Consider the following 20,550-nt stretch of genomic DNA (forward strand, 5'->3'; position numbering starts at 1 on the left):
CAGTCCGCAGTGACAATGGGACAGAGTTTTTGTGTCTGTCAAAGTACTTCGCAGAGAGCGGCATTGTACATCACACTTCGTGCGTAGCAACTCCACAACAAAATGGTAGAGTGGAAAGGAAGCACCGGCATATCCTCAACGTATCAAGATCAATCATGTTTCAGGCGAATCTCCCTATAAAGTTCTGGGGCGAGAGTGTGCTAACCGCAGCACATCTCATCAATCAAACTCCCTCCAGCCTCTTGCATGGGAAATCTCCGTACGAGTGTCTGTATGGAAAGTCTCCATCATACGACAGAATCAAAACGTTCGGATGTCTGTGTTACGCACACAAATCATCTCGCGACAAAGACAAGTTCAAAGCAAGGAGCAGAAAATGTATTTTCGTCGGATATCCATTCGGCAAGAAAGGATGGAGGTTGTATGATCTGGAGAATGAAGAATTCTTTGTGTCCCGAGACGTGGAGTTCACTGAGACGTCGTTCCCATTTCGCGATGATCAAACCAGTTCTCCTGCGGGGCTCTCATCTCTGCATAAGATCGTTGAGGTTCACGATCCTATCCAGCCAGTTCCTGAGTCCAGGGGGAGTAACCCAGAAACGACGGAGGAAAAGACGCAGGAAGATACAGAAGCTGTAACAGAGACGGTGGAGTCTGCTGGCCCAGTGACAGATCTCGAAGCACCGGAAACAGAGCCTACTTCAGATGTTCTGGTTACAGAAACAGAGCAACCTGCAGTGGCAGAAACAGAACAGAACCTTGGCAGAGGTCATCGTGTTCCAGTGCCTTCAGTCAAGCTTCGCGATTACGTAACATACAACTCGCAATGTAGTCCTGATAAACATAACACACCCCCAGTTCTTCTCGCTCCGTCTCGGCACTCAGAAATGAGTCCAGGTAAAACCGCTTCCGCTTCCTCATATCCCATTACAGCTTATATCACTGATGCGGTGTTCTCAGAGAGACACCAAGCTTTTCTCGCAGCGATTACCGCAGGGGTGGAGCCGCGAAACTGGAGAGAAGCAATGCTCGATCCTGTATGGAACGGAGCTATGTCGACGGAGGTAGTTGCCTTGGAGGAACAGAGAACTTGGGATGTTACAGAGTTGCCTAAAGGAAAGAAAGCACTGATATGCCAGTGGGTTTACAAGTATAAGTACAACGCGGACGGGACAGTGGAGAGACCCAAAGCGCGACTCGTTGTGTGCGGTAACAGGCAAGTGGAAGGCCGAGATTATGGGGAAACGTTTGCGCCTGTGGCGAAGATGACGACTGTTCGCACGTTGTTGGAAGTAGCAGTTGCGAAAAACTGGGAAGTGCATCAGATGGACGTGCACAACGCCTTCCTACATGGAGACTTGGAGGAAGAAGTGTATATGAAGATGCCCCCAGGCTTCTATGGCGACAGTCCTACGAAAGTGTGTAAGCTGAGAAAATCTTTGTATGGCTTGAAGCAGGCTCCGCGCTGTTGGTTCGCTAAACTTACAACTGCGCTTAAGAAGTTCGGGTTCAAACAATCATACTCTGATTACTCCCTGTTCACGTACATCAAAGATAGCCGAAGTCTGCGCGTTCTCATCTACGTAGATGATCTGATAATCGCTGGTGATGACTTGAACATGATGACAAGATTCAAAGCTTACTTGAACGGGTGGTTCAAGATGAAGGATTTGGGCAAAGCAAAGTATTTTCTTGGTATCGAGATAGCAAGAGGACCGATGGGAATGTTTCTTTCGCAGAGGAAGTATGCTCTGGACATAGTGGCAGAAGCGGGTTTGTTGGGTTGTAAGCCAGTAGCGACGCCTATGGAGCAGAATCACAAACTGTTGGCGGACAAGGGGCCATTCTACCGAGATCCAGTGAGGTTTAGACGAGTTGTTGGTCGGCTGGTGTATCTTGCGATTACAAGACCAGAGCTGAGCTATACGATTCATATCTTGTCACAAGTAATGCATAAGCCAAGGGAGGCTCATTGGGATGCGGTGGTGCGTGTACTCAAGTACCTGAAGGGGTGTCCAGGACAAGGGATTATGTTAAAAGCCGTCAGTGATCTCCGTATAAGAGCCTTCTGCGATTCGGATTGGGCTTCATGTCCATTGTCGAGAAGATCGCTGTCTGCGTTTGTGGTGCTGTTGGGAGACTCACCCATTTCCTGGAAGACCAAGAAGCAGGACACCGTGTCTCATTCTTCCGCGGAAGCAGAGTATAGGGCGATGGCGGCGACACTACGAGAGCTGAAATGGTTGAAGCGTTTACTTGGAGACTTTGGAGTGAAACACAGTGACCCTATGCAGATGTTCTGCGATAGTAAATCGGCCATTTACATAGCTACGAACCCTGTGTTTCACGAAAGGACGAAACACATCGAGTCAGATTGCCACAGTGTGCGTGATGCAGTTCAGGACCGGCTGATCACGTTTCGTCATGTACGGACCACAGAGCAACTGGCCGATATAATGACAAAGGCTTTGGGGAGCTCATCGTTTCACTATCTACTAAACAAGTTGGGCGTTCGAAACTTACACGCGCCAACTTGAGGAGGAGTGTTAAGAGTAGTTTGGGTTGGTCGGACCGTATTGGTTCTGTCATATCAATAGAGATTGAGTTTGTTGAGATAAGGACAATGTATTATAGATAAGTCTTTGGTAGTTGTAGATGTGGCCAAATCTTCTCAAGAAGATACCGTAAAGATGTATAAGTACTTGACGTATGTGAATACAATACACAGCTTCCATAACACATTCTCTCTGAGTTTACAGAGGAGGAAGAGACAGAGAGAGAGTAGAAGAAGAATCAGAGATCTTGTTGGTCAGAGAAGGGAGACTGGAACGTTTATTGAGAGACATTGATTTGCCATTTCTTCCAGTATCATTCAGATGAACCCTTGGGAACAATGGAGGAATTGTTATCCTTTTCGCCTCATCTTTCATTCCTCCCATCTTTCTTCTCCCTAATCTCACAGCAAACCCTATTAATTACTTCTTCTACAAGTAACCTCAAGAACAAGGAAATTTAGAAATTCTTGAAAAAACCAGATTGGTACCTTCTGAAATCAAGTACTAAATTTGAAATTTTAAGATCAAACAAGCTCAATCCAAATCTAAAAGTTTCTAAACTTTCTTCTTCTTTTTTTTCTATATAGATGGGAAGCTAGAAAAAATCTTATGATAAAAGATCAAGAAGAGAAGAAGATATTTTGTTTGCGTCGCCCCCACAATGGATTCCATATCAGAGGCGACAAAAACTCTCAAAGGTTTGGTGTGTGTGTGTGTGTGACTCTGCGGTCATGTCTGGTTCCTTACAAGTAAAGATCCCTAACTCACGGGAAATGAGAGTTTACGATGACGTGGCGGGTTTTAGTTAGTTAGGCCCGAGTGGTAGGAGAGTGGCGTGAGTGAGATGATGTTCGGGTGACTCGGTCTCTTTACACAACGCAAGCCACATGTTTTCAATCCCTCTCTCTCTCTCGTAATAACCTTCTTAATTTGGGATTATCTTTGTAGCGAAATATCTGTTTCTAATCGCAATCACCTGTGACACAAAAGTGGAAGTGATGAAGCGTGTTCGGTCGGAATGTGTATATTTCCCGGTTTAGACGGACCGGAGATGAAGTTTTTAACGGAAAACCCAAACGGCCATGCGTTTCCAAAACGCGTGTAGCTCGACATTCTCGTGGTTTCTCGAATTAAACGTGTTAAAAGTGGATCGCATGAGTCAAGTGGGCTTGAGCCCACTAATATTCTAAGACTGAGGTTTTGTTAGGCCCTTGTAATATACAAGTGTTTTTTTGGTCAAAATACAAGTGTTCAATAACCTTGTTTGGACAAAAAGCATTTAGTTATTTCACTAAATGATGAAAACTGAAAATTACTTTCATGATTTTATATCGAAACCTTTATAAAATTATATTTGTATATATATATATATATATATATATATATATATTTTTAAATCAACCTTATTTATATTTTAAACAGTAAATTAAAGTATTGGGTACTCTCGCAACATTTATAAATTTTTTGTAACTAGAGAAATTATATAGGCTAATATTCATTAAAAAATGATAAGTTTAAATGATCAAATATATATCATTGTTAATAGATTTTGTTATAAGTTTTAAATGAGTGTACATTTTTTTTATAATTTTGAGATAATCAAAATAGTAATTTATGAACATTTTTACTTTAGTAAGATATTTTCATTGAATGGGTTCTTAATAACGCATGGTAAATGACGGTGTTCTTTGAGAGATTTATACACAATCAAATAATATTAAATACCTAAAAACAGACTATACACGCAATTGTAAGTTTTAGTTTCAATTACATAAAATTATGGTTTGATTTTTTCCAAATAAATGTACCCATAAACAAACTTTTATAATATATGAAAAATTAAACCAAGTCACTTTAGCCAAGTGGTAAAGTGTTCCAAAAGTAGCTTTTGCCCTGCATTCGAATAGCATTGGCTACTTAGCCACGTTTTAAATGGATTTAATCGTTCATTCGTATCCGAATGCAAGACCTCGTGAGATAAGTTTTTGATCTAGAAAACTTTTGAAATCTCCACAATTATAAATATATCTTTGTCAGGATACAAATACTCATATCCTTGTCAAAATTCATTTATTCCTACAGGATAATATTCAATTTCTTTAACGGGGGAACAGTAAGTATTAGATACAAAAAAAAAAAAAAACTTCTTGTCCCTACAGTATGACACCATGCTGATATCCCACGTGGGACGACTATCCTCTAGGATCATAACCAATTAGATAGATCCACGTGCATATGGAGAACGTTGTATTCACGTGTGAACCAGCAATAATGGAGGGGAGAAAGCGAGAAGAGTCAACTTCAACTGCTTAATTAGCTTCGCTTACTGGGCAGCTCCGGTCTGGACCATTTAAACCGTACCGGGCCAAAGTCGCAAAAATAGAAAGAATGTAATCGTTTTGCTCTTAATTCGGAGAAGATGATTCATTTATAAACATAATGGACCATTATGATCTCTTAATCATGGGCAGAGAATCATGGACACACGCCCAAACATAAACTTAAGTTATGTTCCTACACTAATCTCTTACGGTTCTCTAGAAAGAACTCAAATCATCGCTTCTTTGTAAAATTGTAGAAATCTACTATCTCCATTCGATTTTGTACGTAAAGGAGGTCCGGTCACACAATATTATGTTTCACAAGAACACCCCAGATGACTTAGTTAACCGACACGGTTGAATTCAGTTTTGCTACAATATTGAATGGATGCATGCATGATCGCGTGGGAAGTCAAATTTGTGAATTAAACTGAGAAGTTGTTATCGAACCGACATTTTTTGGTTCCCGCTTGAGGTGTGAGAATAAGTACTATTGATTTGAGAATTTTTTGTTTTTTATGGGTCTCTCAATTAATACTTTTTAGTAATATTTAAAAGTTTTTTTGGATATTTAAAAAAAAATTGTGTTCACATGTATAAAAGCAAGGTCTCTTTCGTTTGCGAGTATCCTACGGATGTCAATAACTGTGAATGTGATGTTGATCATCATTTACCTTCCATGTTCCATACTAATTATTCTCTCTCTATATGTTCTCTAATTTACACCGTCGACATTTCAAGAAAGATGAATTATTTGACTAATTTACATTGACTGAGAATATATATGCATTTCTTGAAAATGTTGTCCCATATTTTTATCAATCAGACCGTACATTGTAGAACAGTATGTATAATAGTAAAATACATTTCAACAGAAATGATTAGGGTAACGAGTTCGATCATCATAATTATATGTAATATTTGTAGTCAAACACAGGAATACAAAATGATGAAATAGCAATATTTTTGCTGAAGAAATGTTTTGTTAAATGGGCATAAGAGCGTCTTAGAAAATATGTCATTTTATATGGCAATTGTTAATAGGTCATATGGTAGTAACGAGAAATTTGATAAGACGTAACATGAAATGCGATAACTATTATCCACGATTTGGAGAACCAAAAGAATATGTTACTCACTCTATCTTCTAATGTCTGCCAGCTTTACAAGCTTTGACCTTATCAGCAACACCAACAAATCCAAATATCTTCCAAGTTTTGAGTATTTATGCTAACATGGACTATCTTTTCTGGAGAAAGAACATCATTGCTGAGCCAGAATTCTATAAGGATCCTTATCTCTAGATAATCTGGTATATTTGAAAGGTCCGAAATGACAAACTCTTTAGGGGATAGACATGGATCTTTTGGAGTTAGTTCGTTATGCAGAGAGTGAATATCAAGTCTGGTTCAATGCAAACGAGATGGTGTCACATATTCTACAAGAGCATAGTATGGAGAAACCCTAAGTCTTAAGCTTGAGTAATATCTGCATGATAGATGGGTCTTTGACATCCACATCATAGTTCAGCGGGTGTGGATGGATTTGGATGGACAGCTTAGGGAATGTTTAACTTATGAGGACACAAAATTATCTACGGCGAGAGTTTGCCTTGCATTTAGAACGGGAAGCACTACGATGGGCGATGGAGAGTATGTTTCAGCATTCGACATGTCAGCCCTTAGGGACGGATTGCAAGGATTTGATCGTCATGATTAAGGAGTCTCATGCTTGGCCAAGCATAAGACATAATTGGAGAGGATAAGGACCATGAATATATGCTTTCCGGATTTCAAGATCATTTATATACCACGAGTGAAAAATCAGATTTTGGATACTCTAGCTAGGATTGCGAGGTCTTTCAATAGAGAACTTTATTTTATTGGTTGTTCTATTCCAGTCTAGTTATCCAGGCCAGCTCAAGTCCGAGTAATAGAATAGTTGTTCATTGTCACAAAACAAATATTGTTAAATAGTTATAAAAGAGAAAAAAAATTACACTAGAACTATTCATTTAATCATAAATATAGCACAAAAAAGCTAAAATGATCAAAATATTTTATTAAATGGGTAAATAGACACTTATATCTATAGAATTAACTAATCTAAACTTACGGGATTATTGGCAAGTGAATTTTCATGAACTTTAGAAATTTTGAGATTCTATTGTTATTGGTTCATAAATTTCAAAATCTTATTAGAATACATTGTTATTCGTTTAAGAATTTTCAAAATCTATTAAAATCATTTGTTATTCAAAAAGTTTAGTTATTACTGGTTCTCTAATTATGACTAAATCTAGTATTATTGGAAGTTGAATTATACTTATTTTTACTCATAACACACAACTTTCAAAGTATCATATATATTCATGAGATTTTCAAAATCAATGTGATAAAATCTATAAAACAAAATAATTATTCTTACCAACTATCTATTGCACATTCAATCCAAATTATATGTCTAAAATTATAATTCATTACATTTCATATACTTACGTTTTTGAATATATAATTACATTTGTATTTTTTATCTTTAAATAAAAACTAAAATAACATATGAATTATTAAACAAACATATAATATTGTTAAAGCTGTTAATATAATATTCATCTTATAATATTAACATAATTTTATATGTATTATTATTATTTTCCTTTTAACAAATAAACATGTTTTCCAATAAAAATAAAAATAATCATGCTAAATGATTTTGAAATATATAAAATCATATATTTACTTTACAAAAAGAATTATAGAAAACAATAATACAAATTCATGAAATCTGTACCAATCTAAAAAATGATCAAATTTTATAAGTCATTGTATATATATTTTGACACTCAACATAACTTTTAAAATCTACTAACCTCGTTTAGAATTGAGGAGAGAGATTTGGGAGGGGTTTAATATTTTTTATTAAAATTAATATTTAAAATTCAAAATTAAAATTAAAATTAAAATTAAAAATAGTGTCAAAAATAATTTTTGGATTTTAAAATAAATTTTTGATTTTTTTTGGAAATAATAAAAAATAAAAAAAGTTTGAATTGAAAAATGTATTATTCAGAAATAATGATAAGTATTTTCTTTTTTATATTTTATTATTTAATTAAATAATTATTTATATTTTTTTCTTTTTATATAGGTAAAAAATCTTTTACCCTTTTAATGAAATGTTTTGCTCATTTTTTTCTTATGTGATCTTGTGATAAAAAAACTCTTTTTAGGATTTTTTATGAGAATTGCTCGTTATAAAACGCATGAGAGCAAAAGCGTTTGTAGATCAGCGACTTTTGTACTTGTAAATAACACGTCTTTACAATGCCAATTCAACATTTTTTGATGCTTACGCAAAATTTTAATAATATGTCTTATATGTTTGTATCTAATATAATATATAAATAACGTAAGTCATATTAAAACTTTATATACTAATTAGCTTCCATTAATAATTGATGAAAATAATTTTATAAATTTAATTATATAGTATTATTGATCAATATTGTCATAAACATTTGACTATATAGTCAATTATAATTTTACCAAAACTATTTCTTAATACAAATTTCACATCTTAAAAATAAATATAATTTAATAATGCAATTTTTAATATATTTATTAATATCAGTTTTATAGACAATGCTAAATTTTCTCACAACTATTATTACTATACAAAATATATATATATATATATATATAAATATATATATAACTAATAAAATTTCCAAAATATGTAAAAATAAATGAAAATATATTATCTTAAATTATATGCCTAAATCGATTAGATAACTTAACTTTTGAGCCAACCCAGAGCTTAGAATATATAATATAGATGGTAGGTGGTAAAAGATGAATTGAGAGAGGAAAAATAACCTCAGAAAAAACGAAGGGTTTTTTGCAAAATTGACTAAAAACTCAAAGTCAACCACAAAACTAACATATGTTATTTTTGGACATTTTCTTTTCCCTATACACCCCCACAAATTCAGATTATTCACGAAAATGTCATTAAAACTTTATTTTATTTTTTTCGAAAATGATATTTTTACTCTCTCAACCTCATCATCTTCAAGTATTTACAAGATTGCCACTACCATCAATACACCAACCACCATGAACAACTAATTTGAAGCTCTTAATGCACCTCAAATCGATTAACAATTTTTATTTCTCAATTCTTATGAACTTAAAACAACATCTCTTTCACTTTCTCTCCATATTCATCCAAAAAAACCCAAGATTTTGATCCTAAAATTTTTATGGTTCATAAAGCCATTGAAACTTATGATTCTTGGTTGGTCACTTTTGTTTGAGTTTTTGGGTGCTTGGAGAAGACTTATGTGTGCTAAACACGTTATCTCACTAGTTGAAACTATGAAATCAATTTTTTTTTCCAGATCTGTTCGCCCAGATGACTTCCGGGTAAGTCTTCCGGCTGTAGACGACTCACATGGAAGTCTTCTGGTCAATGCAGATGTTAGTTTTGCAATTGACTTTTAAATGTGTTTTTAGAGACGACTTACATGGAAGTCGTCCATCTTTGTTTGTTAAAAAAAAAATCGAGACGACTTCCATGTAAGTCGTCTAGGCTAAACAGGTTAGTTTTGCATTTGACCGGATTGTGTCAGAAATTTGACTTTTCCTAAGTCGTCCAGTAGAAAATTAAAAAATCAATATTTTGTTATATCTAGACAACTTTCATGTAAGTCGTCTCAAGTTAGTTTTGCAATTGAAAAATAAAACATAAAAAAAAAAAATTTCTTGACGACTGACACGGAAGTCGTCCGTTAGACGACTTACACGGAAGTCGTCGTTTAGACTTCCTGGAAGTCTTCTCGCGCATTATATTTTAGAAGACTTCCCATAAGTCTTCCAAAGTCTGCTCCAGATCTGAAAAACCTGCATATCAAAAAACGTTCAAATGGCTTAAAAACAGAGAGAATGAGTGGAAGATTAGATATATCTATTTTTATAGAACACACAAATTACATATCTAAAATTAATAGATCTACCTTTAAATGAGTGGAAGATGATAACCATGTGATGAAAAACTTGCAAAACAAGATAAACTAGTGAGAAAGACATGAGACAAAAATAATAAATTGATATAAAGTTTGGTTCTTATAAGTTCAAAGAGATTAGAGAGAGGTTGGAGAGTTTTAAAATGAGGAACATAACATTTTTGTTGTAGCCGTTTGAGAGAAAGAGAGAATGTGTAAATTTTTTTTTATATATGTAGACAAAAATTCCAATAAGGTTAAATATTTTCGATTCAGAAGACTTTCAAGTAAGTCTTCTAATAGAAGAATTCCCAAGTCGTCCAGAAGACTTCAATATTTTTAGCGGAAAACTAAAATATTTTTAGCGGGAAACTAAAATATTTTTAGCGGGAGTTAAAGACTTTCAGAGAAATCTTCTTTCAGAGAAATCTTCTAACCGCCAGACGACTTACATGTTAGTTGTCTAGACCTTTAACATAACCCCTAAACTAAATTAACTAACTAAACACTTCATAAAATCAAATTAAACTTAAAAAGTGTTTACTATACACAGAAATAAACACATATAGAGAAAATTTTAATTTTTCAGAAAAACATTTAAGTTTTCCAAAATCTAACCCTAAAAATACATACAATACTACAACATATGCTGTCAAACCCTAAGCCAAAGAATATCATGATTAACTAATTTCACTCATCTATGTTGAAAACTATTCAATTTTATTATATCTTAATTTATATCACTTAAAACTGTTTATAATTACATGATTTTAATTTTTCACTTGTCAAAATATTTTTAATTTTTTTTTATAATTTTTTAAGATCAACTATACCAGAAGACTTCCATGGACGACGTCTAGATGACGTACAATATCTCAGAAGACTCAGAAAACTTTTCGGGGCTATATTCGTAAAAATGAGTTCTGTTTTTTGTTTGGTCACAATGGGCTGACTGTAATTTCACAAGGCTTTTGGATTAATTTTGCATTTGATTCAAGTTTGAGTATATTATTGCAATCAAAGTCAAGTTTTGAGTCATATTGGACAAATTCTCCAAAATTGAATTGAATGAGCTGCGGGATTATGCAAGACATGCGGCTGGGCAGATAGGTCTTCTAGTATTTCCCACTCATGTTGCTATATCTTCTTAGCCCAAAAAAATTTCCATATTATTTTGTTATCAATTCTAATTATAGAAAATCATCAAGTTTTTGTCATGAGGACTCAAATGATTGTAATTTTTTGTATGGATATGTTAAGGAATGCTTGTAATATTGATCTTTGATATATGTTTTGATTATTTGTAATCCCAAATATACACTCGAAATCTGGCGTTTTTACTTGTAAGATGTTATATAATGTAAAACTAAATTTGAATTCTACTCTGGATGATATTTTAATCGATTAAGATATGGTAAAACTTTTATATGTTAATTGCATGGCTAGACAAAGAATTGGAATACAGGAAGTATTTAAAAAGAATTTGTTAAAACCTATTATTTAATATTACGTTCTAAACAGTTTTGTACTATTTTCTTACAAAAAAAAACGTTACAAGATAGATCGAGATGTACATATTGACCACTAATGACTGATGATGATAACGAAAAGGTAAATTAAAATAACACCTAGAACTCTAGAAGTATAAGAAAATGGTACTTGTATGATTATGATGAGTTACTTTTGCAGCTTGAACATGATTAATTCTATCATTAAAGACAATTAACCTTAACTTTTTATTCACAAAAAAATTCAAAACCTAAACCCCAACTTCGTTTCGATCTTGCCCGTACACTTTTCAGTTCGCACGATGCTAAAAGGATGCCAGTCCTTTTTCTCTGCTCAAGCACTCGCAGATTTTAAATTACCTCTTTTTTTCATCAAGTGCACAATCATATACTGTATGATTTTATCAATTATTATATATTATTGGGGCAATCAATTATTATATATATATCTTCTAGGGTTGCATAAAAAGATGCCCGTTGAATGCAGAAACTATTATATTCATACCAACCTATATGTATAATAATCTTATACTATGTATTTTGATAGCCCTCCGTTAATAATCTGACATTGATTTTGAATGAAATTTTTTACACGATTACTGAATTTCAAGTCACTACTGAATCAACTTTCACGAGCTTTTAAATAAATACATGGATTAGGTAGCTAATAAATCTGGTTTAGAGAGGAATCAAGTTTAAATTCGGTGGTGATTTAAAATTCCGTATTCGTGTTAATCAACGATCTCACGAGAACACTGTAATAATTTGGTGGATAAGAGCATAAATGTAAAATTCTATTTTTTTTCTCCAAAAAGTAGTAAAAATGAATATGGAGTAAAAATGCTTCAATTCTATTTAATTTTTTACTCTATAAATGCAGTGATGAACAAACAAAAAATAGATTATTTCATTTATGGAGTAAACTCTATTATGAAGTGAGATATGAAATTGAATTGGAATATTCCTTACTCCATATTTACTTTTATTCCACTTTGGAGAAAAAAATGGAAAGAAGATGGAGATGCCCTAAAATTATTTCCGCTGGTTTGAAAATTTTAATTTTATTAGACATTTATGAGTATTTTTGTTGATTAATAAATTTGACACATTAAAAGAAAGTATTGAACATACTCATTTGGTTATAATAATTCAAAAAACGTCATTACCGAGAACGTGTAACTTTTTTACAAAAACCGAGAACATATGTAACTTGTCCATTTGTAGTATAAACTAATCTCATCGTTATTTAACTATAATTTCGGTTCTGGAGTCTAATATTTTTGGAACTACTATGTAACTTAGTTTACTCTAAAAAAAAAAAGCTACTATGTAACCTCCGACTGGACAACACGTTGATCGATTTGAACGGTTAGGTTGCGAGGAAGCCAATCCAGGTAAATTTGTTCTTATAAAATCGAAAAAGCGTAACTAAAAAATTTCATGTTATTTTATGTCTATTTATGTATACATTTTTACTTAAATGTCTACATTTTTGAAAACTCTTTGGCAAAAAACAATGTCTACATATTGTTTTTAGGGTTTGTGCCCTTGTTTGATAGCATTGTCGTCATTTTGCGTTGTATGAACACGAGATAGCAACACAAGAGTGAAACCATAATAACTCCCAAATTTTTATCTCAAAAATTTTCAACCACATTTCTTTTTTTTTCCTCTAAATTCTATTTTGAAGTAAAAGTTTCTCCAACCTTATTTCATTTTTAGTACACAATATAGTACTAGGAAATATATCTACTTTTAAAAAAGAGTAACTATATTCATCACTCCATTTCTAATTATCTTTCTATTTTGTACTCTAAAATAAAATTAGATTATAATAAAAAAATTTATTTTAGAGTTAAAAAATAAAGAGAAAATTGCCAAAACGGAACAAAAAAAACAACATAGTTGTCTCTATGGTATAAAACCTTCACTAAGTTGTCCCTATAGTATAATATTTTTTATAATCCCAAAACTAACATTTTCTTAATCAAATTAAACATAAATTAAAACCTTTTTTAAAAAGTTTAATGAAAAAGATAAAAAATAAGGTAATCCCATAATGTTTTAGAAAAAAAATAAAATGTAAAGACAATTAAAAAAAAGAACACATGACACAGATCAAAAATATCCCGTAACCTAATTGCATTTGGTTTCTAAAATTCTCCAAAACTATTCTTTTAAAATCCTATAAGGTAGAACTTGATTCCAATAACAGTAGCCTACCCCCTTTATCATCAGCCAAAAAAACTCATTTTGTGCTTACACTAAATTTCCAAACACCACATATTGTTTAGATATGCATCATAGAACAAGAGTTTTTGAAAATCACAAGACAAACTATGGAGAAATCATAGATTGATGAAGAAGAAAAGCCAATTTTTTTTTTTTTTTGATATTTTGACAAAGAAAATCAATCAGGACACATTTTAGGAAATTAGAATATTTTTAGAATATTTTTTTAACTGAAACTTCCTTAATTTTCAGAAAAATTGATTTTTATCCGTAGAAGGCACATTCTACACCGTGTAGAACCATGACAAAAATTCTGAATACAATTTCTACTTTTTGTAAACGTTCGTGTTAAGTTTAGATTTCGCATATCCAAAATTTTAGAATACTTCCTAAAAGTAAAAACTGCATTCAAAAGAAAAGTACCGATCTTTACAATTAGTAGAATTCACATTCTCCATATTTGGAATTTTAATCATTTTTAGATTTTTTCTACTAAAAAAAGTAGATGGACTTGTTTATTCTGGAATTCGTTTTCTACTAACCCATTTTCCGTAGAAGACGAATTCTAATTTTAGTGGAACGTAATTTTAAAATCTTGTTTATCAAGTTTTTAACCGAAAAATATATGTTTGTGTATATAGGTGTTTTATTAATTGTTTATATTTTAAATATTATTTTGGATTCATAAAAATATTTATTTCATTAAATTTCAGAAATAAAAATGGTAAAAGGAAGAATAAATGGACAAATATGGTTTCATACCATAGGGACAACTATGTTGTTTTTTTGTTCTATTTTGACAATTTTCCCAAAAATAAATGGAGTAATATATTGAAAATGTTCGTGGTGAAATAATTGGCGGCATAAATGAACTTAATACAGTATATAACTCTCACATTAAAAAAAATAGACACTGTAAAAAATGGTTTTTTTTTGTTCTATTTTAGTAATTTTCTCAAAAATAAATGGAGTATATTGAAAATGCTCATGGTGAAATAAATGGCGGCATAAATGAACTTAATACAGTATATAATTCTCACGTTAAAAAAATAGACACTGTAAAAAACTGGTATTAACCAGCGGTCTTGGGCTAGTGGTACTTGAGGGAAAAACCTCCAATACGGTACTCGCAGTTCGAGTCTCGCTGGCCACCCGGGCTAGGGTTAAATCCCAAGAATACGTGGAGTGCCGTGGGCCTCGCGGGAATAGTCGGTTGACCACGGTCGCCGGAAACCCGCGGTTACCTAAAAAAAAAGAAAAAGAAACAGAGCTGAGAGATGAATATATTTGAAATCAAACTCATACAGATATAAATATCATCCAAATCGCATATGGCGCTATCATAAAATTTGGTGAAAGATACCTCAGAGTAAATGAAAAATAATCTTTAGTTTTTTTTTTTTTTTGATCAAACCAAACTTGCATTTAAATTACAAGAGTTTACAGTTTACACTCCATTAAAGGAGGATAGAACAAAGCTATAAGAAGCCAAACAAAAGAGACTGGTAAAACATATGATAGAAAAAAGATGCAAATGACAGAAAGAAACCATAAAAATCGCTTGACAACAATTTCATAAATTTCTTGAACAATCACATCTAATGTAACCCCAAAGGTCACAAACACTGCACCAAAAGCAGAGACGTGCATTAGCTGCGAGGAAGATCCTTGCAATACCAGCAACACTTGGACATCCAATTCACTCCATACAAGAGGAAATATTGGGAGATGAGAGTGGTCCAGACAGGAACCAACCGGGAAATCAAAACCCGTTAACACCGTATTCACTGGAAGAAATACACCATTGGGTTTCTCTTCTAACTGCCACCAAAAAGAGAAAGACAACAACACAACACCAAAAGCCAGACTGAATACAATGAGAGAACTGCATACAACAGTAAGGGATCGCACTGAGACGATATAAAAGCCACTCAACGGCACAAGGTTAGAGCCGAAGGAAACAAAGTCCATCAGCACAACATCATTTAAAATCAGTAGCCACAAAACCAGTGTCATCCAATCGACTAGCATACCAACCCATTCAACAGAACAATGGTTAGCAAAGAGTGGAGAACTAAGATGAACCTGGAGGACTGTAACAGGAGGGGAAAAGGGAAGGTCGAGACAAGGTCTAAGAAAAGACCATTCCACACACCAACAAGGACACGACCTGCACATAACAGGAGATAAACACACAAAGGTGAAAGCAGTGTCACTAAAGAACACAAGACGGGCACCATCACCACTGAGATTTGTCGCCACCATTGTACAAAGAAGCTTAAACTCCAGGATTTGGGTTAAATCAGGCGCAGAGAATCTGGCGGAGGCTTCAAGGCTTCGAGGAAGAACAAGGAGAAAGACAGAGTCTGGAGGGTCTGGAGGTTTCGGTGAAGCGACGGAGGAGAGAGCTTCAAGCGGAGGATACTCGTACGGAGGCGGATCCGGAGGAGGTCTGATATGCAACGGAGGAGGAGCAGTGACCATCAGGATCATGGAGGAGGAACAAGGTTGCTTCATAGGGAGGATGGAGGAGCGACGAAGTTGGACAGGAAGAGATCCATCCGAAACGGCGCACCTAGGGAAACGGGCCTGAGAGGATTTTTTTTATATATGCGCAAACTAAAAATGAAAAATAATCTTTAGTTAAGCGATCAAATACTTCTTATTCTAACTCACGCGCTTGTGCCTATCTATATAGACGTGCAGAATAACAAATCTTGTAATGCAATATGCATAGATGTCTATAGGCTTTTTAAGTTCTTTCTTTATAGCAAAACATCTGTAGCTCTTAGCAGAGTTCATTAGATCAGAAACAGAGACAAAGAAAATAAATTCAGTTACAGACTGTTTCACATTCTTTCCTTACTGGGCAGTTCTTTTTTATGTTTCTTTCCCCTGTTTCACATTCTTTCCTTTTTGGGTTTACATCTCTTTAAAGCTAAAACGTTATCAATTTTTCCTGTGGACTCATCTGGTTGTTCTCTTCTTCCAGTCTTACCTTTTCATGTACAGCTACTTTTAAAACAAGAAGGTTGGTTAAAGAATCAAGAAAATCAAGGTTTCATTTCTGTTTGCAACATTTACTCTGTTCTCACATTGCCTTTGTTTGTTTTCTCAGAGTTGCGTTTGATCCAATGGGAGGATTAGAATCTGTTTACGCACAAGCTATCTATGGAATGACCCGAGAGACCATAATCATGGAGCATCAAGGATCAGATTTGATCTGGGGAGGAAATGATCTTAGCAGGTGTTTCATGTCTGATATTGGAATCATTGGTGAGACTCAACACCATCAACATGTTGGAAACAGAGCTTCTTCGATAGATCCATCATCGATCGATTGTTTGCTGTCAGCGACGACGAACAGCAACAACACACCGACGGAAGACGACGAAGGAATCTCTGTGCTTTTTTCAGATTGTCACGCTCTTTGGAGCTTTGGTGGAGTCTCATCTGCAGAGTCTGAGAACAGAGAGATCACTACAGAGACAACAACAACAAAGCCCAAGTCTTCTAAGAGAAACAGAGGAAACAGAGACGAGACAGGAAGTTACTTCTGTCTTGTTGGCCATCCTCAAGAAGAATCCGAGAAAGGAAACTTCAAGCTAATATACGATGAGAATCAATCGAAGTCCAAGAAGCCAAGAACAGAGAAAGACAGAGTTGGTTCTTCAAACATCAGTTTCCAACAACATTCAGCTTCTTTGTCTGATAACGTGGAGCCAGATGCAGAGGCCATTGCGCAGATGAAAGAGATGATATACACAGCTGCTGCGTTTAGACCGGTGAATTTAGGGTTGGAGGTTGTTGAGAAACGTAAGAGGAAGAACGTGAAGATATCGACGGATCCTCAAACGGTAGCAGCGAGGCAGAGGAGAGAGAGGGTAAGCGAGAAGATTAGGGTTTTACAGACCTTGGTTCCAGGTGGGACTAAGATGGACACTGCTTCAATGCTTGATGAAGCTGCTAATTATCTCAAGTTCCTTAGAGCGCAAGTAAAGGCTTTAGAAAACTTGAGACCCAAGCTTGACCCAGCCAATTTTTCCTTCTCCTCTCCTTCTTCGTATCCTTTAGTCCACCCATCTTTTCTTCCCTTTCAAAACCCTAATCAGGTTCATCATCACCAAGAGTGTTGAATAATATATCGATTCATCATTAACATAATCATAGCTTCTTGATTGTTTTAACAGTTCTCAAGAAAGGCACTTCTGTGTTGAGAATGGTGTGCCGGCTAGTGTTGTTTCTATTTTCAAGTCTTTGTTTTTGCATTTCTTTTTATACAAAGTTTTTAGTTTTGTAATTTATATTGAATTTCGAGGGTTGAAATTGTGGAAAACAGAGCCAAAAGAGGCTAATTTATTTATCTTTGCAATATTTTCACCCTTTGTTATATATACTACTACTGTTAGAGAAAATAAAGGGTCAGATAATTGCAATTATGAAGCGATGATTATAAGCAAAAGTGTTTACAAAGTGCCTCTCTCTCTCTCTCTCTCTCTCTCTCTCTTTAGTCTTGTTAAAAAGTTTTATCTTTTCATGGAGAACTCTTTTCGAATAATAGTAATAAATTAGATTCTCAGGACCCGTATATGATATATTGCAAGGTTATTAAATTGCATATTTTTATATATGTATATTGGCACTTGGCAACATTATCCATAAAAAATATTGATTTCAGATCTGTTTTTTTCAAGATAATACTACTAACCAAAAGTCAGTATGTATATATATATATATATGCAGGTATATGCTGATTGCTGAATAGTGTTAGTGGAAGAATATTATTATGAATCTAATAATGTTCACGGAAGTGTTTAAATCAAAACATTCTTTGGAGATTAGCAGAGAGTTAATAATGCTGAAGGCGTGCGCCTTGAGAATATAACTCCACCCGACTCAAACACCCTAAAATGGTCACCACATGCATCTCTTTACATTCCTCTCTTTTTATTCTTCTTTTTTGTCTTTGGTCTTTGTCTTATTTTCTCCCCTAATATCTCCCTAAACACCATCTTCTTCGTTTTACAGTATTTTATGTTGTTCTTGTGATGGATGTGATTTTCTTTTTGACTTGGGTGTATTTTCAGTACCATACCGGATATCAAATTGGTTAATCTGGCATACAATAATGGTTCTAAAACTTGGTCTGATTCGATGAATTGTACCGGTAAGCTCGCAACCCATTTAGTAGTCTGGTTTGGCTACACTATAAAACTGGACGTTCCTTTATCGTTTCTAAATCCAGAAATTAAAACTCCATAAAGAATAATAACCTGTTATTAAAAATGAAACTAAGTTTTCTGCATGTTTTATAACTTCCAATAATGTGTTAGACACATTGTTAACAAACTGATGTATACATAGACTACATCAACGAATAAATTCATGACAGCAACTGGTTTGTGTTAGTCTCGTGCATGTATCACTATTTGGGTTCAAACCTACGTTGCACGGAAGCTTCATCGGACGTCCGCTTCCCGCTTCGAAACCGGAATCGGAATCGGAACTTTGCGGAAGCTTACGGAATCTCGATTCCAAAACGCTTTTAAAATATTCTCTTTAAAAACACGTTGGAAGCTTACGATTCCGTTTTGGAATCACACTTCCATTCTTTTAAAGAAAAAAACTACAATGTCTTATATCAATAAAAATTTAAAATTATAGCTTTTAATTTATATAAAATCCAAATTTTAATAATATTGAATAGAGAGAATATAAATATACAAGTATAAAAATAAAATTATCTTTATGCATTGAGGTTTTTATTAAAGATAATCATATATTCAAATATATTATGCCAATTAATTATAAAGTATTAAAAATAATTAATATGATAATTTATTTTAATTTAATTTATGTGTATTTTTACAGTTTTAATATGAAATCATTTCGAAATTATTATAAATGAATAAATGCTTTATTTTAAATTTAAATCATATAATTTTTAGTTCTAGATTTTTAAAAATCTTATATATGTGTATATATATATATGTGTGTGTATATATATATGAATACGCTTCCAACACGTACCCGCTTCCTAACTATTTTAAAAATCTCGTTTCCGCGCTTCCATACGCTGCCGCTTCGACGTACCCGCTTCCGTTTCCATGTAACATAGGTTCAAACCCACATTGTATATTAAGAAAAGAAAACACAAACGGTCTAATTAAACCAGAACAAGCTATAAATTTGACATCGAAAGTCTATTCTATTACTCAAATTTGAGGTGACCTAGGTAACCAAACCGGAATAGAACAACCAATGAAATAAAGTATTCTATGGAAAGATCTCGCAGTCCTAGGTAAGAAATCTGAAATTTGATTCTGCGCTCGTGGAATATGAGTAATCTTGAAATCCGGGAAGCATATCTTCAAAGTCTCCATCCTCTCCAATTCTGTCGCAAAGCTCGGCCAAGCATGAAGCTCGTAGATCATTGCAATCAAATCCTTGTAGTCTATTCCAAAGCTTTGATAAGTCGAATGCTGGAGCATACTCTCCATCGCCCATCTTAGTGCTTCCATCTCTGGATGTAAGGCAGACTCTCTTCGAATATGATTTCGTGTCCCCATAAGTTGAACCTTCCCCAATCTATCTAGCCAGACCCATCTATATCCACTAAATTGTGCAGTAGATGTCCATGACCCATCTATCATGTAAATATTCCCCAAGCTTAACACTTGAGGTTCTTCGATATTAAGGTCTTGTGGAGGTGTTGGTATTATCTCATTTGCGTTAAACCAGACTTGACACTCACTCTCCACATAGCGAACTAGCTCCAAAGGATCTCTGTCTATTCTCCTAAAGATTTTATCATTTCTTGCCTTCCAAAGGTACCAAATTATCCAGGGATATGGGACCCTGTCAAAGTCTGGTTCAACAATGCTGTTTTTTCTACATAAGAGATAATCCATATTGGCATAGATGCTCGGAAG

The 20,550-nt window shown here is 34.1% G+C and overlaps 1 protein-coding gene across 1 annotated transcript; it reads left to right on the forward strand.

The window, feature by feature from the left end:
* The first annotated feature begins 16,387 nt into the window (after positions 1-16,387).
* LOC106333528 (transcription factor bHLH87-like) lies at positions 16,388-17,955 on the forward strand. Its single transcript, XM_013771964.1, has 2 exons — positions 16,388-16,649; positions 16,737-17,955. Exon 2 carries the CDS (start codon positions 16,753-16,755, stop codon positions 17,752-17,754), a length of 1,002 nt encoding a protein of 333 aa, XP_013627418.1. The 5' UTR covers positions 16,388-16,649; positions 16,737-16,752; the 3' UTR covers positions 17,755-17,955.
* Positions 17,956-20,550: the final 2,595 nt, after the last annotated feature.

This window comes from Brassica oleracea, chromosome C3 (genome assembly GCF_000695525.1).
Source record: "Brassica oleracea var. oleracea cultivar TO1000 chromosome C3, BOL, whole genome shotgun sequence".
Lineage (NCBI taxonomy): Eukaryota > Viridiplantae > Streptophyta > Magnoliopsida > Brassicales > Brassicaceae > Brassica > Brassica oleracea.